The following is a 26,828-nucleotide window of genomic DNA, read 5'->3' as shown; positions in this document are numbered from 1 at the left end:
CTAGCGTCACTTTTACTGTGACACCACCACTCTCATCTTAAATGGAAAGAAGGATAAGCAGCAAACCAATACCTTCAAAATAACACTCTTGGCTCAGAGACAGCACGCTAAAAGAGCATGCTGACCAAATACTGTTTGTCACTAAGGCCTCCAGAATGCACAGGTATCACAGTACCAGAATGATTGTAATAATAATAATAATAGAAAGGAATTGCTGTAGCTATGTACAAGCAAATTATGCAGATACAAGCAACAAAATAGATTTTTCTTTATTCTTGTAATTGAGTGCTCACAATATTTTTTTTCTTTTATAAAAGTGGATGCAACTATAACACAAGTTGAAGAGCTACACAGAACATTGTGTGATTTTATGTCCTGTAGCAGCTTCTTCCCTAATCCTCTTCCAAATCCCTCACATACAAAGATAAATTCTTGCAATCCTGACATTAGGATTATTCTTGAAGTGAAACATAAGCTGTAATCTTTCGGGAGCTGCCTGCTGCTCAGAATTAGGGCTGAGTCTCTGAGCAGATCCATACCGCAGGGACCCACTGGGGCTCGTCCTGCGCGCGATGGACCGCGGACAGCAGCTGAGCGGATGCCTCTTGTAAATCGTCGTTCACAATCACTTGATCAAAGAATTGACCAAACTGAGCTTCCATTTTCTTAGCTGAATCTTCCATCTCCTGCAAATCTTCTTCCTGTGAGAGACAGAGTAAGGCCAGAAAGTGTTAGGAAGGTTATTCTGGTGACAAGAGTTGGCAGAGGATGTGAGGGGCTGGAAGGCAAACCCACTAATGCTTGTGTTCTCGCTCCACATTTTGTGGGTTTCTTTCTGCCATAGCCATCACAATTCATTTCCAGATACAGTTATGGATTGACACCTCCAAAATTTTAAGATGCTAAACTTGATTCTGATTTGCATGGAAACGGTTGTGACAATGCACTAGACACAACGGAAATACAAGATATGCGTTTCCTACAGGCAGAATCTGTTTTACCTACAGAACTTAGTGTAGAGTTGACATAGATACTGTCATTAAGCATACATGAAATAACACAAAAAATTTGATTAAATTACTGAATGAAGCACATTCCAGATATTTCAGTGCAAACGGGGAATGTATGTGTTGACTCAAATCTTGTCACAACGCAGTTAATTCAAACAAAAATATATGACATAGCCCATCTTTAAAGACATTTGGAAGCAAAATGTCTCAGTCCCCTGGGTACAAATTACAGCCCTTCTGCTTTAAACAAACCTAGAGGGAGAAGAAAAATCCCAACAAACCAAACAGAAAGAGACAACAATGATTTAGATTTGATCCTGAAGACATAATAATCTTTTTTAAAGAGTTATCATAGTAACATAGTAGAATGCATTATATTCTAAACACAGTCTAAGAATAATAAGCTCAGTCTCTCCTATTCCCAAATCTCACCTTGAATTTCATGTTCACATAATAATCTGTAATGATCCTGGCATTTTTCCGAGTCTGCCTCATGCAGCTTATGCTAGATGGCTTGATGAATATAATGTAGGGCTTTAAATCGTGAGTCCGGGCTGCTTGTATACCCTGCCAATTCAGAGTAAAAAGAAGTATTTCAAGTGCATTCATCCCAATTTTACTCCCAATTGTTTACAAGGTGCTGTTATCTCCAGACTTAGCAGTAATCTTTTTCAGGAACACCTACTTTAAAATGACCTCACTAATAATCCCTGGAGCAGACATTGTTATAGAACTGTAGCGTACCAATCACTTCATCCCACTTGGTAACCTTATTAGGAGATCCTTTCAGCTCCAGTGAGTGACTGGACATTGTCATTAACAGATCTCTCATTAACAGATCTCTACAATCAATATTGAAGACGAATCTGAAATCTGTTTGTTTTGTTTTGTTTTTTTTTTAAATACACCTTTATTGCTCCATAGTGGCAGAAAGTTTCCTGCTTTCGGAAATTGTTGTGCTGCGTAACATTCCCTGATGCTAATAAGCATTTTCAAACTACCACAAAGCAAAGGACACTTCATATCCTTCCCAAACCTTGTCCTTTGAAGTCACACACTAAGAACCTGATAGTGGCACATCTGTTCCAGCGGTAAGATTACTTGCCCCCCCAGCCCCTCTTGTTTAGGAGAAATGCAGCAGAAGAAACCCAAGAACATTTTTAGATGTGAACTTGAAGCATGGCTTAATCTGCCCCTTTTAGCCATTTGGTAAGAGGTAAAAAAAGTAATTAAGAAAACAATACAGAAGAATGCAAAAATTGCATTCAAAGTGTTTTTGCAATGCCCAGCATAGAAACATCTGGTAATCACCCTAATACTTGCAGCAGCTCGTGCCGATGTTGGCCAGGGCACGTGTGGAAGCTGCGCAAGCTGCCCTTGCTCACGTATCAATAGCCAACATTTGTGACTTGTGGTCCCCGAGAAGCGGCGGCCAACACAGCAAGTGCTGGCTGGAGGTTCCCGTTGCGCTGCTGTATAATTCATTTGATTACCTTAATGGTTGCTCCTTTTACCAAAGGGTGTTGAGAGATTGCTAACTGAGGGACAGGCTCTCAACTAAGTGGGGTTAGAGGCGGAGGAAATCCTATACGACAGTCTCCACACGGAAGAATAATCCTTGCTTTAAGCAAGTGTGAAAACGCATTTCTGTACCATTCCACCTGATAATGCAGCTGCTGACTTGGAAACAAATGAACTATACTGATCCGTACAAACCTGTCACTGTAGCATTCCCCCTCCCAGACCTATGCAGAGAATAATCTCTTATTAATAAGAGATAAGACAAAGCAACTAACACTGTTCCAATAGCTCAAGAATGTATAGAGAACTATTTTTTCCTTCCAGGAGATAAAAAACATAGAGTTCCTGCCCTGTTAAACTCACCTGTGGTTCTAAATCTATGACACAGATCTTCCCTTCATCTAGGACTGTGCGCACTGCATCGATACTGGTACCGTACAGGTACCCTTTGTACTCCCCATATTCCAGCATTCTGCAACAAGGGTGAGCGAGAAGGAAAAGGAAAGAGCACTTGAGTCTCCAAGGATTTCATTTAAGGGTGAAATCTTCAAAAGTAATCCAGTGATCAAGACTGAATGATCATAAAACAGTGACAAACAAACACCCCCTTTGCTCTTCGCCGTTACACTGGGCACAAAACCGGAACCATTGCAGTTCGACGTCTCCAAAGCATGAATTTTTCACTCATCTCCTTGTCACAAATCATGCGTTCAGAGGTTGCAATTCTAACGATAAAGTGCTTGTCATTTATATAGTCCTAGTAACTTCACAAATCAGAATATCTCAAAGCACTTGGCACAGCTCCGGGAGCGTGGGCTCTGGTGCTGAGCTGGGCTGTCTTGGCAGGGGGATTATTGATGCATAGGAAGGAGCAGACACCTTTGAAAGGTTGGGGCAGAGGTTTTGCAATGGAGATGGAGATCACGAGTAGGTCTGACTGACGTTTTCAATTTTAGAAAGCAGTGCAGTTTCCAGAAGGGTTAAACTCAGAACTTACAAGCGCGTCAAATCAGTTCAGGCCTCAAAATCCTACTTTAGAAGGATTCTAACATTAATTGTAGAGGAGCTTATTTGCAGCTGCACACAGTTTTGGAAGCAATTGGCTTGAGTAGTTTGACCAGAATTTACACCAAACATGGATAGTAACTATGAGCTGAGGAGGCCACACTTGAGACCTAACTGCAAAACTGTCTTTTCTCTGTTACCTGTGGCTATACACCATGTTTTCAAATGTTTCTTTTGATACGTAGTGATATTCACGCCCATTCATTTCATAACTCTTCTGAACACGAGTGGTGTCTGAAAGGAGATACACACACAAAAACATCAGCTGCAAGTCAATTATTGAAACATTATAAATGCAAATGAGACAACTTTTGCGAAGGACTGAAAAAATCCGTATTTTCATAAGTAATAAGAAGGGCTGTTTCCATTTGGTAATCCAGAGCAAAAAGCCTTTTGTACTCTACTGGTTACCCAGTGGCAAGTCCTTGCAAATTAGCAGAGCACATCTGTATTTCTTGGAATAGAAGGAGAATGGTTTAATCCAGGTATCTGTGACTCAAAACAATGAGAAAGTCCTTTAGAACTGGTTGCACAACTGTTCTTACTCCTCTGAGGTAAAAATGATTCAAGTTCATTTGGAAACATCCCACAAGCCTTCCCACACTTGCACCTTCCCCATACCTGGGATCTTAAGCACCAAAGTATTCCTGAATTTTCAGCTAGCTTCAGATTCATACATTTCCTGCTTGGTTATCCAAACGAGCACAGGTAGAAACCATTTGTTATTACGCCAGAAATTAAGCTGTGTCTCATCTGAGACTAGAAGGCTAATGAGGAAAGCTGCAAAGCCTATTAAGCACCAACTCCTGTTGCCTTCATTCTCATATCTGATCACTTAAACACTATGAACTTCAAATATCCTTTTAAATGAAAGAAAAGCAAACATCAAGATGAAACAAAATCACACAGGCATCAAGCTTTAAGAGTTTCAGAAGTAACTTGGAAACACCTCCAAAATAAGGAGAAAGACAGTATTTTAATCAAACTGTTATAAAAGCAAATGACTCTGGCTTGCAGTAGAGCCAAAAAAAAAAAACCCCAGCTATTCAGCCAAGAGCACACAAACACACCGAGGCAAGAGGGAGGTACTTGCCACCTCCTAACGGTGTTTGGGGAGAGGGGAGGAAGGTTACGTACGAGGTACGGCACTTCGGAACTTGCGGGGGTTGCTGGCGATCAGCCTTCGCCGGAGCTCGTTCACACCAACTCCGGCAGGACCTGCAACACGGGACAAGCGACTCCTATCAGAGGCACCTCTGGCAGGCACGGCCCTGTTTTCTAACACATTGCACGCACACAGGGAAACGTATATAATTTCCAAAAAAACGCACCCGAGGTGACCGAAGCATCTCGATTGGGTCAGGTTACAAATCACCTCCTAGCAATATAGTCATAGCCAGGAGGCAACTCAGCAGTCTCAGTTTTAAAGAAAATAAATAAATACAATAAAATACTTCCAGATTTAGAAGTGCCCATGGATTTGCTTTTAGTCAGGCTCACGGAACGCTGCAGAACAGCATCATTCCTTCCCATGGCCAGCACTACAGAATCAATCACAGAATCAACTGGGCTGGAAAAGACCTCAGAGAGTCCAACCCTTGGTCCAACTCCAGTCCATTGACCAGATCATGGCACTAAATGCCACGGCCAGCCTCAGTTTACAAACCTCCAGGTGAGTCCAGCACCTCCCTGGGCAGCCATTCCAATGCCTGACCACTCTCTCTGCACAGAATTGCTTTCTAATAGCCAGCCTAAATTTCCCCTGGCAGAGTTGAAGCCCATACAGAGCGTTGCAGAGCCTGCAGCCCACCCAATGCACTATTTCCTACAGCAAGCGGTACTCAACTCCTCTTCTTAGCTTTCCCTACGGCCCACAGGTGAGATTTTCCTAGGCTGGAGTTTAAATTTAAACGTTTTTCTAGCCATTGGCATATCCACGCATTTAACTCTGGCTGCAGAAATGGCTCCAGGTAAAGATGTTTTCTGGTAAGTTACAAACAGTTGCTCATCACTTTGTGTACCGGTCCCTGATGTCTCTGCTCAGTTCAATGGACTTCTACAGAACATCAAAGCAGACCACAAAACAAAGAACGTGATTCAAATGAAACTGGAATTGGTTACTTAAGATGGGAACTTGAAGGACAAACCCAGAAATCAAGCTTGAAGAATATGCACGTAGTAACAATCTATGACATTTGGTATTTGTGAACTTTGGTGAACTATCCTCATTTTTAATATGAAACCACACCTCCTCATTGAAGGCTTCCCAGTTCCAGAAGGAGACCCCTACTCCCTGAGGATGTCTAGAAGATTTTATGTTTACTGTATCTTTTGAACTGAGCCAAGAAAAATTTGAACTAAACAACTTTAGGTGGGCCTAACCATATATAAACACTGGGAGTAACACAGAAATGTGGTTTGTGATTATTTCCTGGTGTGACAGCTTGGCGAAAAGATCGCCTGGTACCCTTTTCTGCACAGAGCTGCAAATAAAGCAAACACTTCAACCCGGTGTGTGAATTGGTATCTGCACACCCAGTAATGACCCCACCTTTTTGGGGACAACATCGACTGAATATCAAACTGAACCGCTTCCCTAGTGAAATCCACTATCAACCAGCATTCACAAGTGTATGATGTCTTCTGAGGACTTAAAACTCAAACAAAACATCCACTTTGGCAAGCAAAGACGATAGAGACGTTAAACTTTAAACCCAACAACGAGGTCAAATTATAGATGAGCACTCTTGAAATGCTGCTTTGAGAGTGACCCTCAGAGACCAGAACCACCGCAACCGGCAGTGGGAAACCGCACCAGTTCCTCCCCTCCATTACAGGTTGTGAAATTCGCAGGAGAAAGTAATTAAGCTCTTACCCACTAGTATGATGAGCCTGTTGCGGTCGGCGGGGTGCCGCTGGTAGCGAACCACCTCTTCGTAGGGAGCCGCGAGCGCGCTGTAGCAGCCGCCGGGGCAGCGAGCGGGGCACGGAGGCTGCACGGCGCGGGATTTCCTGCGGGACAGCCGCATGCTCCTGCGGAACCCGGCTGCAACGGGCGAACACATCAGTACCCAAAATACACCCCAGGTGCAGGCGACTGGGGCTTTGGGGAGCCTCTTCCTGAGCCACACGACATGCTGGGGTTCTCAGAGCTTTTGGCAGGGTGAAAGGGAGTTTTGTTGCTGCATTTGGGGTGTCAGCTTGGTAGAATCTCTGAGCATTAAAAACACAGCTAAAGAGGTCAAATCTCACTGAAAGTCACCTGAAAATCAGCCCAGAATTAAAGATCCCCAAAACGAGCTGAAGAAGTTGCTGGTCACATAAAGCATCGCTAGGGAACAGGTTTGATAGTGCAGCTGGTTCGCTCTCCTAAAGAGAACCTGGAGCCTTTGCTCCAGCCTCCAGAATGAACCCAAATATTTTAAAGGTCACTGTGGTTTGGTGAGAGGGAGCAGATTGTTGTTTCACCTTACCCTCCAGCTCTGAAAACTTCCCTTTTAGGTCTACTTTACCCTCCGGGTATGACAGACAACAGAACAACATTATGGTCTAGCAAAACGAATTACAAAATAAGGGAAATCTTAACAGTTAAAATAGTAGTGGCCAGGTCTCAGCAGAAACCCAACAGGAAGAGAGATTTAAACGGAGAGAAAAAGCATTCGTAGGAGGAAAGTGACTTCTTGAGGTGTGGGAAACAGAGCAAGCAGAATTCAATTCAGTAAGTGTTGAGGCGAAACAAAGAGCAAAGCGTTCTATTGAACTTCAGACAAGCACTTAATCTAGGATCAAGCCCCAAACGTCTTACTTATCTGTAGTCACTGCGTACCGATAAAGACTCGTTGACCAAATTCACCAAATTCTTCCTCTTCTAGAATACAAAGAACACATACTCATGAAATAAATAAAAAAGGAACCGTGAAAGCTTAAGAGCTACATGGCTACCTATTATTGCTGATCCCATTAAAAACAGCGTTCCAATAACCATATGGAAGTACTATACCTAATCTAATAAAAAAAAAAAATCACAATACTCCATAATATGAAATATTCAGATATTTCACTCGACCAATTTAAAGGGCCAATATTTCTGTAAGATAAAAATTAAACTTAAAACATCTTGGTATTTTCTAAATTAGCTTTGAAACTCAACATTATTTGTTTTGTTCCTAATGTAACTAGATGCTGGATAATGTCTTGAAATACTTAGAGTGAAAAAACCTTCACAAAATCGAAGCTTTTGAGGTGAAACCTACCTTACAGAATTCTTTAGTTATAACGTCACAATAACCAACAAGTCAGTAGCTCAAAATCAGAAACAAGGTATTTATAACTGAGTTTCTGCACAATAGCGTGCTTGGAAAATGCACCTTGCGTCTGCTCGGATCTGGCCGGCAGGATGAAGGCCTCATTTTGTAATATTTTCTAAGCATCTTTGCACCAGTGATAACTGTGCCTCAACATCCCAGACTAACCTGTTTCCTCCACTCTTTTTGGCCCCATTCTGATGCTGTTCCCCATGAAGGCTTAACCAGGTGAGCCTTCTCTACCTCTACATGCTTTTTTAAGAATGAAATCTCCCCTATAAGGCTCAAAAGAGATTTATTTCCTGATAGATCAATGCGCTAACAGTTTAGACAGGTTTTATACAGGTGATTTGAAAACAAATAACTAAGAAAAACAAATGGTGTCGGCAGTATTTAGATTTCTCTTCAAGGAGGATTCCTAACTCCCCTCTAGTCGTGCCTGGAGTTAACCCCACTGTGTGTTCCCTTCACTGAGGCCTTGGGAAGGCAAGAATAAGACCTAGGCACAGCTTTACAGGCAGCAATTCTTCCAAGGCAAGAACACTCTTTCCATTTGCAAAGCATGAAATGTATTGTCTTTTAGCGCTAGATTCTTTGATTGACAGTTATAAGTACTAAAACTAAATTAGATGCATCTTAGTTACTCTTCTTTCACATCTATACGCTCTTCATTATTCGTATCTTTAAAATGCAGTTTTATTCCTATGTTTCTATATGGACGAACTCCTTATTTATGACTGCAGGAAAAACCTGCTTGGCACAAAACCACTCATCCAGGACAAAGCTCAGCTGTTGAGCCAATGCACGCCTGTTTCGTTTCAATCTTCACGTCTTTCGAGCTGTCATGCAAATACTTCTGAGTGTTTCTGCTTTATCTACCCTCTGTTCTCTGCTACGGAGTGCAGGATGGAATCCTACAGGGAACAAGCAATTCAGCTACCGGGAGTAGCTGGAAAAGGAGGGGGAGTTCCTGGTAATGCAATGAACACAGAAATTCTAACAGATTACTGCTTACAGGAAAAAAAAAGAAGAGAAAAAAAGGTGTTACCTTCTTTAAGCTCCTCTGCACGTTCAGAGACAGACATAACACAATTAGTTTTGAGAAGACTGTCTATACTAAGATTAACAAAAATCCAACCAGCATCATCCAATGCACATAGGAAATTTAGGAAACAGGTACTGCTGGCTTTAAATTTGAAATATGCCCAATTTGAGCCATGAATTCTCAGTTCCAAACGAATGAGACTCGGCTACAGCATCTGTGTCAGTATTGCAGTTGCAAAATATGTCATGCGGTTGTTCTACTGGTTAATCTTCAGCAAAATGCAGGAGAGCAGCTCTTTGCAGCTTCATTCCCCTGGCTGCAGCGGAGAGCGGGATGTGCAGGAGCAATCCCTGGGCAGGCACCAGGAACATCCCACCTGAAAACCAACCCCTGCCCTTGGCCAAGCCGGTTCTGTCTGAAACGCCCCGGGCACGGCTCTGCAGGCTGGAGACACCAAACCTGGGGTGGGAGCAGCAAGTCCGGCTGGAGAGTGGGAACCTTGTGGAGAAGAGCAGCCGGAAGGTGCAATGACACCCTCTCCACAAGCTTACCCATGATCTCAAACAAGAAGTTTAGCAGCGGTAGATTTATTTTAGTGGAGAAATTAAGACTTAAGTTTCTCAGAGCTCTAAATATGCTGTAAATAGGTAGCTGTTCCAAAAAAAACCCCAACCGACCACCCCAAAACCAGCTTGTTTAAAAGAAGTACTGATTGATTGCCTGTTTTATACAGAAACCATTCATTTTATAAAAAGCGTTTTTGTTTCTTGTGTGCCAGGCACGCACACCAAGAGGAATCCAGAGCAGCTCTCCTGTTCAGCACATCAGCTGCCACAGGCACGGGGATCCAGGTAATCCCGTTATCCACGATGTGAGTGCAGCCTGCACCAGTACAACCCAGCAGCATTTGTCAGGCCTGGTACTGGGGCACGAGCAGAAACACAGTTTGGGGATGACAACAAAGACCTTACCACTAAGGGAACTGGTGAGCAAGAACTCAGAATGGCTTCCAAAGCTAAGGTGGCATTCTGGATTTCATCGCCTGCTTGTTTCTAAGACACGTGCTTGTCTCTGGACACCCTTCTCACGGCAGAACAATAGCAAGGACTTTGGAGTTAGGTCAGAGGAACTTACCAGACTCAAATGTTTCTTCATCTTGTTTGGTAATCCAGATAGCAAAGGTATTAAAAAGAAATTCAAAACTTGAATTCTTTTCCTCCTACAGAATCTCAGACTCTGAAATCAATTTTCCAGCTCCTATCAGTCTGTCTCATGCATACTTTCCCCACTGCCCTCTACACTGAGGTGGCGAAATCCAGCTCACCACGCTTGAATTAACTGGTGGGAGACAAAAACTGGTAATGTTATAGCCATGGTCCCAAACCACAGAGGCTGGACCTCATCCAGGCAGATGCTTTTGGGGCAGTCCCTCTGTTTGGCACAGCACTATAAGCAGCTCATTTTAATACACTAATATAAGGCTTCCAGCGTATCAAAAAGATTTTCTACCATTAAGCTCACCATGACAATTTTCATGTGGGACACTAAGCCAGGCTTTAACTAGCTGCTACCTTGAAGCAGAGAGCGCGGTCTCAAGTGATTCCGTTACCTGTTTCCACACACTTCTCATCAATCTGCATGTCATCCTCTAAGGATCAACACAAAGACAAAGAAGAAAATCATCTGAATTAGAGGAAAATAACCTGACAGATCTTACAAGACTGAACTCGGACATCAGAAAGAGATATTTGAAACTCAGATCCGCTTTAGACATCTTTATGGTAACTCCAACTTACCCATGTTCCCCATCCCTAGTGAGCAAAAGGCTCTTCTTAAACTGGTGCTCTAAATGGCCTTTGGCACAGAGGCAAACACGTCTAACTTGAATTCTCACTCTGCCTATCCTGTAGATATCTATTTATTAAGTATTACCGCGGCAGGAAATAATATTCCACTCACTCCTTTCTCTCCTGCAGCTTTGGAAGCGTTTCGCTCAAGGAATGTGTTCTGTTTGCTTGATTTTATGCTTATTTTTACAAGGAAGAAAAAGATTGATTCGGCTCCCTCGCCATCCCAGACCACATCAGTTCAGCCCCCTGAACTGCAGCCTGGTGGGCTCGGGCAATCTCTGCTCCCATGGTTGCCCACACAGCCCCAGGAGGGGCTGCTTTCCATACGCATCCTTTGAAGAAACGCTCTCTTGGAGCTGCTCGGGTCAGCTGCTGAGGATGGGACAGGAAGAGGGAGAGGAAAAGAAAAAGGAAAAAGCGTTTCCTTCCTCAAAGCAACCCCTCCAAACCGCCAGTTCCTGCCAGGTAATGCATCGCTGAACTTTCCACTTGAAGGCAAAGCAAGCCTGAAAAGAGACTTGATTTCAATTGCGCTAAGCACACAAAATGCCAAGAATTTCGGCTTCTTTTGCGGGTATTTACCGAAAGGCCTCATTTCTGACAACTTTTTTAAAAGCCTGTAAAACCACGTGCTACGTTTTATTCCAGGGACAAAATGCAATATTGCCCAGATAGGAGCTCCTACCTTCTTCCACAGTGCTCACTGCCCACAGCACATCCATTGAAGCAGTTAAAATGCAATAAAATCAGGGTGAAAGAGAGCTCCAGCTCTAATGAGCAAAGCAATCAGTGTGAGAGGAAACTAAGGCAATAAAACACAATCTAGGAATTATCACAAGAGAAAAACGCATTTTATACGAGTACATTTATCCATGCCTGGGTCTCACTGACTGCAGGAGGAGCTGAATTCACAGCCTCCCACAGTCAGAGCCCCCAGCAGCACTCCAGGTACAACCACCAGCACGTTATTTTCCTGGGGATAGTTAGCGCACTCCTGAGGTTACAACACAACTCCAGAAACAACATCCTGGAATTAAACTGAATTGCACGAACTTATCTTTCAGCACTCCTGGAGATAAAGACAAGACCTTTCTTTCCTCCTCTACCCATTCAAGTAACTTTTCACTCACATATCGACGATTTCAGACAGAGTTGAGGCTGGAAAGGCTGAGACCACCAGAATTCTCGTTGCTTCCTACATAGAAATAAATGTATCACAGTTAAAGAACCAAAACGCCCTCCAAGCACGTTACACATCTGAACAATCAGTAGTGCGCTGACAGAGATGCCAAGAAAGGAAACATTCCCAGTGGTTTAGCCCACCACAAAGTGCTGGAAAAAAGCTGATGTGCTATCAGGACTGCTTCAAGGCAACTTCCACATCAGCAGCCCAAAAGTATTGAGAGTATTTTGAGTTTATATATAAGGACAGGAGGATAAACCATATTGTAATGACTCCGGGAAGGAGGAGAATGTGTTGGCCAAGGGATCCTTGTTCTTCCTTGAGCATGTTTTGGTTTGGTTGCTTGGTTTTGGAGGGTATTTTTCCTCTCTTTTAATCTGGTCTACTCAGTTCTGACTGCAGAGGTCACTCATGCCTCACAGGATATCTTTAGATAATACTGTTTCTTGATACAGCTATGCCCTTAATTTCTTGATAGAGGGCCCTTGATTTTCCCCATCTTTCAGCTGCTCCACTGCACTAGATGTCCCAGCAACTGGCACAGACTGGGCAGCTGCTGCAAACTTCTCCCCTGGCAATTTAAGATGCTAAAGGTGCCTTCAGAAGCTTGTTCTCACAGAGGGACTCTTAAGGGAAGGAGAGCAAAAAGCCGGAGAACAGAAAGAGGAAAGATGTTGTCGAATGTCTCTCCGAATCACACTGCTATATAACGTACGAAAACTCTAAATAGAAAAGTCTGGATAACTGGCTAATTTTTGAACCAGAAATCAGCAAAATTAAGGCTTCTTTACCTTTTAAGAAGATGATTTGAGGGTATAAGTCCAGCACAGGCACTGAGATCTGAAACCTTCCTGGCCTGCCACCAGAGAGCATCATTCTGGTCCACAATCTGGAGTATTTCACCCTTCTTAAAAGGCAAACCCGCATCTGCGCAGGGTATGGCAGGGTCCTGCAAGGGCCAGTAATCGGCCATGGCTCGCACATAGAGCTGGTAAAGAAAACAGCCACGAGTAGGTGGAAGCCATGTTTAGAACGGATACAACGCGAGCTTTGTAATCGCAAGGCCGGATCTTGCCGCGATGTGAGCCAATTCAGGATGAAGTCAAGTTTTAAAAATGAGATCAAGCCCCAAACCCCATCTGCTACACTAAGGGAGGGGAAAAAAATAAAATCTCATACATTGTGAAAAGAATTGACCGTCAACCTGTAGATCAACCTGACAACGCCTTCATTACCTTTACCACAACTATATTTCGGGTTGTTATCTTTACTGCGTCAGCAGCAGATACTGATGGCAGCTGAGAGGTGGTCATGAAGGCAAGGAACACTCAAAGGATTCCACCAAACTCCCGAGCAAACTGCTTCTTTGTGTCAGGTTATTGGGGGAACTGCAGGAACGACCCAGAAAAAAGAATGGCTCTTACTGTTGTTTGGTTGCTGACGGGCCGATCGGAAACCGGAATTAATTTGAACATTATTGTCCCCTGAGACAGGGCCTAAATGATTAAAAAAAAAGCATTAAAATAGGACTAGTTTTTAACACAAATCACCCAACACTGGCAGCACAAACTTAACTCAGCATGACTCTCAGGCTACGATAACGTCTATATTACAAATAGAATTTAGGCAGCCCAGTATGTCAATATTGTATTTTTTTCTAAAGAAAACTCAAGAATGAAGCTTCAAAGTCTTGCTAATTACTTTTAATTCAACAAAATCTGTGTTTCATTATAAATCTATATAATTTCAACCCAACTTTTACAATGAAATCGAATTTAAATTACTGGCAAGGTCTGGTTAGACAAGTGATGTAAAGAGGGGCGGGGAAACAATAGAAATCTATAAGAATTAAGCATTTAGATAGAGTTTGTATTTCTTGTACCTAGAAACAGTACAAGCAGAGAAATAAAGCAGACGACTTGATGCTGCACACACACCTTACTGAGTGGTGAAACGAGGAGTGAGTGACAGGGACAGCTCACGCGTGTCTCCATGACAATTCTGATAACAATGGTCACCGCTACCCTTTGCAAGGGGAGGTCCGCAGCTTACAAGCTCAGTCGCTCTGCTTCAGCACATTTTGTAACACGGACTCTTACCAGAGCAGCTCCTTTCCCCTGCTTTCTTGGGGAATATCAGAGTGGAACTTCCCCAAAAAATTATGAATCGGGAAAGTCTGAATAAATAATCTTTTTTGCAGAAGCTACAGGTGAAATAGCCACTATTATGTTTATTTCTGTCCAGAAGAAGGATTAGATTTAATTCTGGTTTCATAAGCAGTAGCGAACTTCATCCACAGCAATGAAACAATCCGAGTTTTCTATTAGAAACGCCACACTTTCTCCTTTACGAGGGAGTGTGCGTGTGTGTGTGTGTGTGTGTGTGTGTGTGTGTGTGTGTGTGTGCAAGAAGCAGCATTGCTCTTAAGGTACACAGTAGAAACGAGATTTGGTACCAGAATACTGATGACTTGCTCAGGCTCCAGTCCCTCCACAGGCACCCCGTTGACTTCCACCAGCTTGTCTCCAGCGTACAGCAGTCCTGCAGTGAAAACCAGGCTGAAAGCGGTAGGGAGGGTTCAGGCAGCGGGATTAGGTCGGGGAGGTGAGGCAGGGACATATGCACACGCTGCGGGTCGGGGAGGCAGCTCCCACACGCCTGGGTCGGGAAAACCTTTCCATTTTGGCGATATCAGCCCGGGGAGGGCTGCACGCCTCCATGGGTCACAACAGGCTGCCGCTTGCTTATTTCTTCCCACCTCCCCATACAAGCCATTTACAATCTACTGGTGATTCGCCTTAAAAGCAGCGGAAACCGTCGAATCTAGCTCCATTTCCCAAAGTAATTTCTGAACCTATTCTAGCAAAAGCCATTATATTAACAGACCATGAGACCTGGGATGAAACACGCCCGGTGCAGCAGGAGGCCTTGGGACTCCTCTGCCCTTCAGTCTTCACAACATCATTTACTTCTACACTTTCCTTCAGCTCAATTAAAATATCAACCAAACTAGAACCTCAATCAAGTATTGTCTGTACTTGGTCTATACTAAAAGGAACTATTTTATACGGATTACAGTTCAGTTTTACGTTTTAGTTACATTTCCCAAGGAACAGAGAACACATTCATTTCTAGGATGACCAAGCAGTAATGAGGAAACTCCTCAGAGTCCTTTGGCTTAGCAACTCATGCTGCCAAAGTGTTTAGTAGAGTTGTATTACTACAAAGTATATTACGTATTACTACGTACTATCTTACTACGTATTCCTTAAAGCCCGTTATCCTATAGAATCACAGACTGACAATGTTTTCCATTTCTCCAGTAGGGAACGAGCTGTTTGTATTCACACTACGCTGCAGTTTGGAATATTCCTGATCAATCGCTTGACAGATTTATCCAGGTATTGGGGTCAAGGATACATAATGAAAACGGGATTTGTACCTCAGTCTCAAACATAGCACATTTGTATGAAAATTAATAGAGCCAGAATCAAAGTCACTGTGACATATCACGATTTACAGTGCTGCCCAATGCACACATCTTGCTCTATAATGGAAGACTAATTGCGGAAGCTAAGCTATTATCTTAATTCCAGTATCTTATTTCAAGTTCAAGTTTTTGTGTGACTTTATTTGAAAGAGCACATACCACTCCTGTCTGCCAGCCCACCGTGGATCACACGGGCGACCGTTATGTCACCCGTTATCTCGTGGCGTTTAATGGTGGCACCCTGGCAAAATAAAAACAGAGACAAAACCATGCGGATCACTGAAGAACACACAGTCTCCGTAATATTCACGATATGCACCATCAATGCTTGTGTAAGTTAGAATAATTGGTCAGAGATGAGCAAGCTCCCTCACCAGGGGCTGGTTGTTCTTCACTAAGCAGACGATCCTCATGGCCTCCTCGTTTTCAGGGATGTTATCTGGCAGAGGTGGAAGGGTTGGTTCAAAATCCTTCTGGGCCACAGTATCGTGAGCGGACAGCAAGGCCTGTTATGAACAACAGCAAAGCAACCGGCCCGTAAGCAAGGACCACACAACAGAGCAGCTTTAAACAGCATTTGGCCAGAAATGGGCGAGTAAGTTCCTACACGAACATAGATCCCTTTCACACATTGACGTTTTCTTCTTTCCACTTGGAAATTCAAACTGTGAAATAAGGTTTTAAGAGCAGTTTGTCTCTCTGCTTCTTCTGGAAACTTATAAAAGTGAAACATTGCTGTTTGGAGCTCCAGAATAAAGAACGCAGGTTTTGCAATCCCAAGAAAAACGTGGTTTTATCCATCCGCATCAGTTCTATAAGAAATCTCTCTGTCAAACACAGCCCTGCAATAACACGCAGCCCGCTGCAGGTACTTCACGCACACAGTTCACGTCTGATTTCACAACCAGCCTTGCTCACGACTAGCAAACTCCATCTCTTCTGGCTCCTTTGCCAGCTTGGTAAGAGCCGGCCACCTCTTTCCCTTCCCACTGCAGATCGCTCTATAAGCAAACATCTTTTTTTCCTTAAGCAGGACTTGCCTTTAAGTGTGGGGCTCGCAGCAGCCGTCTCAGCTCTTTGACCTCTCCAGACTGAGGGGCTTCACGCAGTAACTCCACCACCTGGTGTTCGAGAGAAGGCACAGAGGCTGGTTCTCATGGATAATTAACTTGGAAAGCTCTAAATCTACCACACGGGAAGATGGGACGGGAAGAGTGAGACGCCCCCACGCTACATGACTCGCAGCATATCCACACGGTTTGCTCTGCAACTGGACAATATGATCACAGCTGCACAACACTCAGCCAGGATTAACCGAGTCCAGGCCCAATGCCATGTGCTCTACAGTCGTTTTTAGTCCTGCGCTTCAACCCATTTCATCACCAGTGTCCATTTCTCCACTTAGTCATTAACTCTCCCTCCAATTCAGACATGTAAGAATTAATCAGCTATTATAATCAGAAAATCCAAAAAGCTTTTCAAAATCCTCATGGCAGAGTGCTTGATTGCAGCCATTACACTGACCCACACCATTACATGGGAAGAAAAACATCTGGCCAGTGGTTAGAACAAATAATTTGTGTGTTCATTGCACCGGCCGGGGCTCGTGCAGCTTGGTGCTCACGGCTGAACGCCTTCCTTATCCCCTCCTCAATTAACACCGAGCTATCAAGGAGTTTGACAAACGTGTGAGGAGTTTATATAGGAGTTCATATAGCTCACTCAGCCCTGAGACACAAACCAGGTCTCAGAAGGCTGTTATCTGCAGCTAAGCTGGCTGATTGGGAGCGAGTGGGTAAAACAAACAGCTGTGTGCGCAGCTCGTACCTCCCGAGCCAGCGCACGAGCCTGCAGTGTGACGGGGACCGGCCTTCTTCCCAGGTACAGCTGCAGGCATTCGTACATCTGTTGCGTGCCAGGACAGAGAAAATGCCGTGATGACACGATCTGTTCACACAATCAGATACACACACAACATACCGAGCACAATGTTGTATTTCTAGCAATTTCTCAGTCCAGCTAGAGCCAAAGAACTTGCAATCTCAATCCTTCACGTCTGATGCTTCTGGAATTGGGTCTATAATTAGCTTCCCACATTCTCCTCCGGCTACCCGGTTCTGCTGTAGTTTTCATTCTTCCAATAAGAAAAGCTGATTACACAGGACAAGAGCCTGACAGTGTTGATTCTCTTCCTTCCCCTAGTTGCAAGCCTGATTAACAAAGTCAATTTAACTTCAAATAAATGTCTGTATTTAAAATGACCTTATGGACATTCTTCTCCACTGCAAGTTTTTCTTCTTCAAAATCTAAAGATTTTTAAAAAATCCTGGTTAGATGAAAAGCAAAATTTGTGTAGAATCTCTACAGAATTTCTCAGAGAAACCTTTTTGCTCAATAGACACCAGGCAAAAGTCTGTTCTGTAACATCAAATCTTCAACTGCACATCAGATCAGTGTGGGAAAAACAAAAAATAAATTATTTCACAAGCATCCATGCCCAAAAGTGGGATGCATAGCCACAGGCAGATTTAAAACCAGAAAAGACAGCTGAGCAAAAGTGGTTTTGTTCACCTTGCCTGCTGACGCTACGACTGCCGTTGGGACTGTCAGCACCTTGTGTAAATAAGCATTATTGTCCTGACATTGCAAAATAATGTCGTTGTCCCCTAGAGATGGCTCTGGGAAGCCTTTCCCTCCCCAGCCGGACGTGACTTTACCTTCAGAAGCGCCTGCAGCCAGCGAGATCGGAGCAGGTCGTACAACATGCCGACGCCATTGACATCCCTTTTACAGAGCAAACTCAGTTCTTGTAGCACTAGAGTCAGAACATGAGACACACCTGAGCCCAAGAAACAGAAAAGCGCAAGACATTTCATTTCAAGTAGAAGACCAACCGAAGCCGAACGGCCACTCAGACCCTTGAAAAGCACCTTTCCTCAGTTTAGACTTCCAAGAAATGCCCCCCTTTCCTGTCTGCTCCCATTGTTTCCTGCAACCAACTCTCTGCTAAGAGGTAAACGTTAAAAACTGCCCTGTTCATTTTACAGGCTTTTTTTGGATGACTCACTGTTTGGGCCATCTGTTCTGCTCCATTCTTGAAAACCTGCTGGAGAACATCACTAATGGAAACGCAAACTCCTGCCAAATATGTACCATTGTCACAGACACCCCCAGCACGCCACGGGAGGTTCTTACTATTAGAAGCAGCACTTGATCTGTGAGGAGTGCTTTTCTAACACAGTGGAAAACCAAAAAATCCAGCGTCTTTCTAAAAATCTCGAGGCAGAAATTAAGAGGCGACAAATAGATAAGACGGTACGCAAAGGCAGGCCTAGATACAAACTGGTTTCTTGTGCGCGTATGGCATTTAGTTTTACTTCAGAAATGACAAGAGATCATATCTGACCTGTGCCACTCTTCCTGAGAATCACGGCGTCTACACCAGTACTAATACAATACCATTCCGAATACAAGGAGTTGGATTTATTAAGCCAGGAGTTGGGTTTATTAAGCTACAAGGGTTCTTAACGAGACCGTAAGAGTCTGACTCCGGCTGAATGGCAAAGGGAAGTATTTTGTGTATTATATTTCGGGAAGCACAAGCTCTCTCTCTGCGTTTTAGTGCCAAAGTAATCACACAATACAATTGTAACTAGAGACTTCTCTTCGTATTTGTTTACAACCTTAAACTTGGTACGTTTCAATGAGCAATATTGCAATAAAACAAATGCTGAAATAAACCCAAGATGCTAGGGGCTTCTAAAGTTACATCAGCCAAAGTGAAAATAATAATTTCTTAAAAGTAAAGCTCATCCAGCTGAACACTCGCTCCTGTGGACAATACCAACAGCTGCTGAGAGTTAATTGTTTGCCATCTCAGCTCTAGGCCTCGATGTTACCAACACTTACGCGTGATCTGTCTTGAACTTGAGTTTCACTGCGGTATTTGCCTTATGCACGTATTTTATACAGGCGTGTGCCTGCTAAATTTCTGCAGCTGCAACTTTTGCCTCAATCCTCAGGCTGAATTATTGAGTATCCAACTGGGAAAGCCTGGGAATGTGCATCAGGATCTAAAGAATCACCTGTTTCTGGAAAGCAGAGATCTAAGCACTCAAAGTGATAAAGCCGTTCCATACAGGAGCTCATCTCTCTCTCAACTCAACGGAAGAAGAGCTACAGGGACCAAGGAATTAAACCCTGTCAGTTTTCCATCGCCTCGAAATAGATTAAAAAGTGAGGAGTACCGTTCTCTTGAGTGCAGACTGTTGGCACCTCCATCTTCGCCTTCCTTCAGGGAGATTCCGCCTGCGCTGCGTACGGCATTCACGCCAAGAGGGTTTCCCCAGGAGCGATGTGGAGCTAGCAAAAAGAGCACATTCATCTCAGGGTGCTGGCAGGTGGTTTAGATTGAGAAGAAAGCAGAACTGAAAATAGAAGGGGCAACCATTCAACCTTGAAGGGCGCAACAGGTTGCGAGCGTAGATTAGACACGCGAGTCCCACCTGTAGATTTGGTGACTTGCCAGCATCCAAAATGCAGCAGAACCTCAGCTGCAATATGACTTGTTATTTCCTTCACGGAATTGCCGTTAGCTTGCTTCACGAGGCCATCTAAATTAACATCGCCTGTTCCCCAGCTGTTTGAGTGCACCACCATGGGAATTCACAGCTTTTTCTAAAGACCTTTAAAGCTTGTTTTACATAAAGATAGCTTGGAAAATATCCCTATTCAAGAACATATGACGCTTAATCCCTGCTGTTACTGAAACAATATTAAAAAGTAAAGATTCTGGAAGGGCCCTGGAAAGCTCATCCAGTGCAATCCCCCCATGGAGCAGGAACACCCAGATGAGGTTACACAGGAAGGTGTCCAGATGATTCAGAGTACAAGGTTAAAAAAGATAACGTCAGATATGTGAGCACCTCAGCCACTAGCGAAGCCCAGTGTGGCACTGATTGCACCGTGAAGGCCTTACCCAATTCTGTTAAATACACAGCGGTTTATCGCCTGGATTAGCAGAGCAACAAGGCAGCCGGTCGCCTGCAGATTGTTCTGTGGACAGAAAAACATCAAAGGTACAAGCAGGAAAAGTATTATCTTGATCTGCTTATAAAAGCAGAAGGCATTACCGCCACTTTTACTGCACTTAATACTTATTTTTAGAACACGTTTTCTCTCTCCTGTTAAATCATAAAACTGCTTTCAGGAGGCACTGGAAATTAAGGGAGGCAAAAATAACTCAGAAGTTATGAGGTTATGATGCAAACATTTTATTACAGAGTTCTGGCAATACATTTCAAGTTACCCCTACAGGACACTGAGTGATACCTCCTAATGAAATCCTAATGCAAAGATTGCTTTTACAATTATGAATTCTTATTCAAAATATTAACAACAACACACAGTTTGATCCTCCCCCAATACAACATTTCCACTTCAGTGCTGGATCTTACTGCAAACTCCTTTTTCCACTGGGAACAGCTATTGTTCACCTTTTAGGAGCGTAACACAGAATCCTTCTACCACACATCCACTGGGAACTGGGCTTTAAGCTGCATTTCTTTCCCCACTCATCTGAGCTGTGCTCCTTTAAGAGTTTGCATTCCCCTTCGTTAAGCTTAGTTGATCTGCCTAATGATGGATTTAGCAAAGCAGGCCATATAAATCTAGTCATGAATACCTGTTCCTTAATTACTGAAGACATGAAGAGCGGGACGGAAATCTCCGCTGTGGGACAGCACAGTCACGGAAAGAGGGATCCCCGTTTGCAAAGCGCATCCGGACTGCAGCGTTCCCGGTTTTCCTGCAGAACTGTAGTATGGAAACCCCAGCGACCCTCAGCTGGGCCGATCGCCGCCCTCACCCCTGTTTGGAAACTAAACCTAGAGCTCCAGGTGCGGTTGCAGAAGCATTTACAAAGAGACAGCACTAAGGCTGCGAGTCATGTCCTAAAAGGAAACTTCTCTGACAGCTTGTCCCATAAACTACCTATTGGAAGCCCCATTTCCTATTATTATTACTAATCCTAAAGATTCTTCAGCTTTTAGAACTGTGCTTTTCTTAGATATTTCAAGAGCTAAAGACAGACCCTGCTGACATCCATTGGTCCCCCCCCAAAAATAAACCACACACACACAAAAACCAAACCAACCCACACCAAACTAAAAAAAACCCTGAACAACCACCTGACAACATCAACACATTGACGCCAAATCAACTTAGAAGTCCATGGCTGGGTAGTTCAAATAAAGGATTTGTTGTACAGTCCCTATCAATCCTATTTCTTTCCTCTGCGTTATCTCTCACCATTCCAGGGCAGGTTGTTCCCTAATGTATAGCACCTGGCATTCAGCTCAGGATACTTTGTGAGAATTAGGAGTGAGGGGGCAAAAAACCCACAAACCAACACAAACATCTCTTTTCAGCTCCTACTCCCCATTCATACACATCTCTAATATCTAGTGAATGGGAACTAAACATATCACAAGTTTAATTAGCTTTCCTGTAGCTGTGAGAAGCAACCGATTTCACGGCTGCACGGGCAAAGCCTCTGCGCAGCACAAGGGTTTGGGCGCCGTGCGTATTTTCTTACCTGCGAACGCCACAGGACACACCATGTTCCGCTCCAACAGAGTTTCCAGAGGGGAAGAGTGTTTGCTGGGCGTTAGTAGCACAAGTCACCTCGTTGCCCGGGCTAATCTATGGACATCCTCTCCTTTCTAATCCGCAGAACCTAACCTTAGAACTACTCCTTGCCAGGGAGAAGGGAGCAAATCCCCTTAACCCTTTTCTTCCATAAAAAGCCTCCTTTAAGGTGTCTCTCATTAAGTAGTTTCTTCTTCTCAGCAACTTTCCCCATCTTCAGGTCTGTTTTCTGCTACCAAGAGAAACTCTAATACTGTAACACCGATCTTCTGTTGCTGGTTACAGGATCTCTGCTGCAGCACAAGAAACCGCCTGCTTTCAATTTAAGGAAAGAAAAGAGGAAAAAAAGAAAGGAATTACCATGAAGCAATAGAGAAGCCCTGCGGGTTAACTCATTTCTTTGTTAGCTGCAGAAATACCCAGCGCAAAACCAGTCCGTAGCCATTTCCTAACGCACCGCAGCCCGCGGAGGCTGTGAAGTGGAATCTGTGTCAGAAGCACATTTAATCCTGGGATTCTCTTCAGCTAATAACCAAGCTATATATCAGAAAGACTAAAAATAATCCAGGCTGTCTGCTTCCATTAATCAGCAAGCTGCGTTCATATCCGATATCGCTACTTTTTATGAGAGGTTGCGTGTATACATACACACATATATATATGGAAAGGCAGATGTATTATTATTTTTTTTCATCATTCGCAGTGAATGAAGTTAAACACTTGAAGTTGCTACGTATTTGTAAATACACCTTCTTCTGGAAAAGCAGGAAGACTCCAGAAAAACTTCCCATCTCTAATTACCTCCTCAGTGTAAGTCCCAGAACGTGCGTGGGAGGAAGGTCAGAGAAACCAGAGCTGCCCACGTGTCAAAGCTGGAGGTGAAAATCCTTCCCCTCTTCGGGAACACCTGCAGACAACACATACGAACACTCAACCGTTCCACGGGCAGAGCAAACCCTCCGACCTGGTTTTAATGGTTGCACTCCTACAAAAGGTGAAATAGATCCTGACCGCGGATCTTTGCAGGTGAAAATTGCTGCCACTGGTTTACTCCGCTGTTCACGGCTCCTTTTCAAAGAGCAGTTTGGCTCCTACGGCTCTCAGGTAAATCCTTCTTGTACACTGAGTTCTAGGAGATGATTGCACAGAAAGAGCACAAAACATTAAATGTTCCAGTTCCTGCCTTATACTTCATTACATTCTTCACCCTTAGTTGTGTGTCTTTTATTTTTCCCCTACTTCTCAAATTAACTTTTTATAGCTTCCCCCTTTTACTCATATTATTACCTTTCTCTCCTCAGTATAATTAAAAAAATAAGATCAAGCTAACAAAAATTTGTTTGCAAACATGAAGAAGTCTATTATCTCTATATTCTATCATCTCGACAGCCTGCTGGGAGTATAAAAAGTCTAACAATAGTTTTAAATATCATCTTGCCAGAATTACTCTTTCCCCTTCTCCAATGGAACTAAAAACAACTTCGGAAAGACCAATCTTTTTTACTTTATTATGAAAATTGCTACATGACAGTCACTGTTCAAAACAGTATTTTGATGTATGGTTTCTCTCCACCGAGGTGCCAACACACAAGCCATGGTTACTATTTAAAAATACAATTAGCGTTACCCATGGCAGTTTGACAGAACTTAAGCCATTATAATGCCCTACGAGTCTGTTCCTCCCACCCCGTTTTTGAGTCAGCCGTGGTAACGAACAGGAGCTGCACTACCCAAACGAGCCCTGGCCGTTACTGGTATAAATCGAGGTAACCACACAGCACAGCACACGCACAGATCCCCGGGGGAAAGAGCTTTTTTCACTCACACACACGAGTTAAGAGGTAAAAGTGTCAAACCTAAACCAGAGGCGGGGTTGTTGAAGAGCAGGGGCTTCCAGAGAACACGTGTGTCCTCAGGCCTAATTCAGTGCCAACATCTCAGCTGGTCAGTGCCTTTTATTTATTTCATAAACAGAAAGAACGGTGAATGCCTTCATATTTATAACTCTAGTAAACAGGGAAGTCCATAACAGTGCGATTATTTCCACAACAGCACATTAATTCAGCAATTCTGTTCAAAACCTTTACAGCCAAACACACTATAGGTTACCCATTATAAATACTAACATTATTTCTATTTTTTTAAATAAACATATGGGCTTAATTCAGGAAGACTGAATGGTTCTGCGGTGCAACTCATTCTCTTTCAACGTCTCTGTTGACAACCCGGGGATCATAAAAACGAACCCAGCGCTTTAGAAGCCACGCGGTCCAGACTCTCACACGGAGTCCAGGAGATGCCTGTTCGCAGCATTGCTGATCGCAAAGGAGTCAATCACCGTCCCGTTACAACAGGACTTTAGTTCTTCTTGGCAAGTGCTTGACAAACCAAGTCTTCACCACCACTTCCTAGGCAGCCTCTGGCTGCAGTTCTCCAATCTTGAAGTTCTGAAGAAACAACCAAAACTGTTCTTCATCTGTGGCAAGAGAACTGCAGCAGAGGGTTTTCCAAGCGCCACTTCAGGGAAGTGAGTGAAGTTTCACTGTGCAGATTATCCCACAGAGCCAGGCGGTAAATGACGGTCTAGGTAAGCTTTTCATGTTGAATCTGGTAGTAACATGCCTGAATTAAAACAAAGCTCATTTTAGCACACATAGCAGATCTCAGCAAGCTGAGAAAACATCACACACACCAAGGTTGGTTATTTTCTCCACCCAAGAAAACTGAGCACTAGGCTTTTTACACACAGGGATGACGGTGACGCTCAACACACCACAATCTTCTGATAAGTAAACCAGCAAAAAACAGATTTAAAGTTACAAACTGTGGCCAACTCTTAGTGAAGCAAGACAGCACCATCCAGGACTGAATACTGCCACAGATCCCAGCTCCGTCACAATGAAGTACATTATGTTTTTTCCTCACAAGTCTGTCTTTGTCCCTTGACAGAAGGACCCCAGGATAAAGAAAAATCTCTTCTTACAGGACAAGGGTGCGGGCGCTAAGTGTTTCAAAAGCACTCTGACTGAAAAGCAAAGATTTCCTTCGTCCGGATCAATAACCCGACCTGCTGCTTGATAGCTGTTCACTCCTTAATGCTGGCTCAAATATGCACTGGCTCAGTCATGACCAGAAATAGCAACATAGATGTCTCAGACAACGCCTGTACACATGGAAAACAAGGTTCTGCTTCTACTACATAGATTCCCTGATAGATTTTAACCAACTCAAACCTTGCCTTTTTGCAGCACTACAAAAAATAACAAGAAAAATCCTCCGCACACACCTATTTCCAGTTTTCACAGACAGAAAACACAGTCATGTTCACCTAGCAGCTCAGTTGCAGGTTAATGGTCTCCCTCCAAAACAACCCCACTAAAAAGCCGCACCAAGCTGAACTGTCACAAACCCACTTGTCTGAACGGTTCTGAGGTACCAAAACAACCCGTTTCCACTATGGAGGATATGCATCAAAACAGATTCTCTCCCTTTTTCCATACTTGAGAAGAATGCTAAATACAATGTGGACAGTGACACAATAAAAAGGGTTTTCTTGGTTTTTCAAAATTGAATTCCTGAAACAGCTAGATGTAATGTTAGACTCGAACATTATTGGAACGGCTGATCTCCAAAGCAGCACTTCATTCCAGTTTTTATGAAGGGAATAAGGTTTGTTTTGTTGTAGGGCAAGGACAGCTACAGGTGAGCGTTTGGAACAGTCAACAACAACCAATATTAGACATCTGAATCAAGTACATTTGCACATTGCACCATTTTATTAGCAATACCCGCAACTGTTAGGTTATCCTAAGCCCTAAGTCTCCTTTCTCATCCTAGCTAAATCTTCAATTAAAATGTCAAAGTTACAACCTTATGTTCATAAAACTGTCCTAAGCTGACCATCATTGCTCCAAGCTGATTAAGTCCCAAAGAAAGCTTTTAATAACCCTGAATAGTTTTCATACCTTCAATGTAGTGAACATGATGCCTTGCTCCCCATGCTGCAGGTAAGGATCCATCAGGTCTTCGATTAAGTGCACCTCAGACCCCAAATTCCTTATCCTGAGTGGCACGGAAAGAGAACAGGTGAACAAAAGACTTGTACATGGTGGTGTGCAAAAAGCTGCTTTCCCCTAACCTCGTTCTGAGCTCAAGGTCATTTCACAGCTAACTGTGCAAAATCTTTTCAGGCCAAAGCAAACAGCCAAACCAGAAAATTCAGGGAGTCAGGAAAAGCTAGCAAGCAGTCTGATGACGGGAAGGAGGAGTGTTTAATACAGGTACAAGTAGTGCCTACCTGGCTCGTAGCACCACATAGAGAAAAACAGGAAATAAGTCATCCATGGACCACAGAAAATCTTCCTGAAGCGTCTCGAGTACATTCTGAGAGATCTCTTCAAAAGTCTGCTGGATCACCTTCAACTTGGCAGCTGGGGTAAACGTGGTGCTGTTCAGAGAGCAAGGGCAAACCAGGACAACAAGAAGCAGCTACGTATCTGCATCTCAACTGGGAAGAGAGTTTTCTGGCTAGCGTGTCCCCCTGCCCAAGAAGATGAACCAGACCCATCACCCCACAACGGCCCAGGCTGGGCAGTGCCCCAGGCTGGAATTGCTGGGCCGAGGCACAGGATTGCAAGTGAGACTGTCTGCACAGTGGGAAAAATGCCTTTCTAAAACCTTTGTAACTTCTGTTCTTACAGCAGAGTTCCTCC

The 26,828-nt window shown here is 43.6% G+C and overlaps 2 protein-coding genes across 4 annotated transcripts in view; both read right to left on the bottom strand.

Annotated features, from left to right (window-relative positions):
* Positions 1–267: 267 nt before the first annotated feature.
* On the bottom strand, positions 268–23,506 carry MPP4 (MAGUK p55 scaffold protein 4). The gene is given in 22 exon segments (XM_071811501.1): positions 268–701; positions 1,443–1,577; positions 2,895–3,003; positions 3,737–3,830; positions 4,734–4,814; positions 6,472–6,642; positions 7,423–7,464; positions 8,949–8,963; positions 10,080–10,100; positions 10,555–10,593; positions 11,481–11,498; positions 11,926–11,990; positions 12,770–12,966; positions 13,403–13,474; positions 14,434–14,519; positions 15,628–15,709; positions 15,843–15,974; positions 16,509–16,589; positions 17,296–17,373; positions 18,186–18,307; positions 19,716–20,523; positions 22,064–23,506. Coding segments are annotated over 21 exon segments (1,911 nt in total). The 5' UTR covers positions 19,795–20,523; positions 22,064–23,506; the 3' UTR covers positions 268–509.
* Positions 23,507–23,600: 94 nt separating this feature from the next.
* ALS2 (alsin Rho guanine nucleotide exchange factor ALS2) overlaps positions 23,601–26,828 on the bottom strand; it is a 41,717-nt gene continuing 38,489 nt past the window's right edge. For all 3 annotated transcript variants that reach the window (XM_065840823.2, XM_065840822.2, XM_065840821.2), the window contains 3 exons: positions 26,414–26,563; positions 26,082–26,178; positions 23,601–24,738 (listed from right to left, as the gene is read on the bottom strand). In XM_065840823.2, coding sequence (XP_065696895.1) covers positions 24,700–24,738; positions 26,082–26,178; positions 26,414–26,563 — 286 coding nt within the window. In that variant the 3' untranslated portion in view covers positions 23,601–24,699. The remainder of the gene's footprint in view (positions 24,739–26,081; positions 26,179–26,413; positions 26,564–26,828) is intronic.

Source organism: Patagioenas fasciata, chromosome 7 (genome assembly GCF_037038585.1).
Source record: "Patagioenas fasciata isolate bPatFas1 chromosome 7, bPatFas1.hap1, whole genome shotgun sequence".
Classification (NCBI taxonomy): domain Eukaryota; kingdom Metazoa; phylum Chordata; class Aves; order Columbiformes; family Columbidae; genus Patagioenas; species Patagioenas fasciata.
This window is presented reverse-complemented; position numbering and strand designations above follow the sequence as displayed.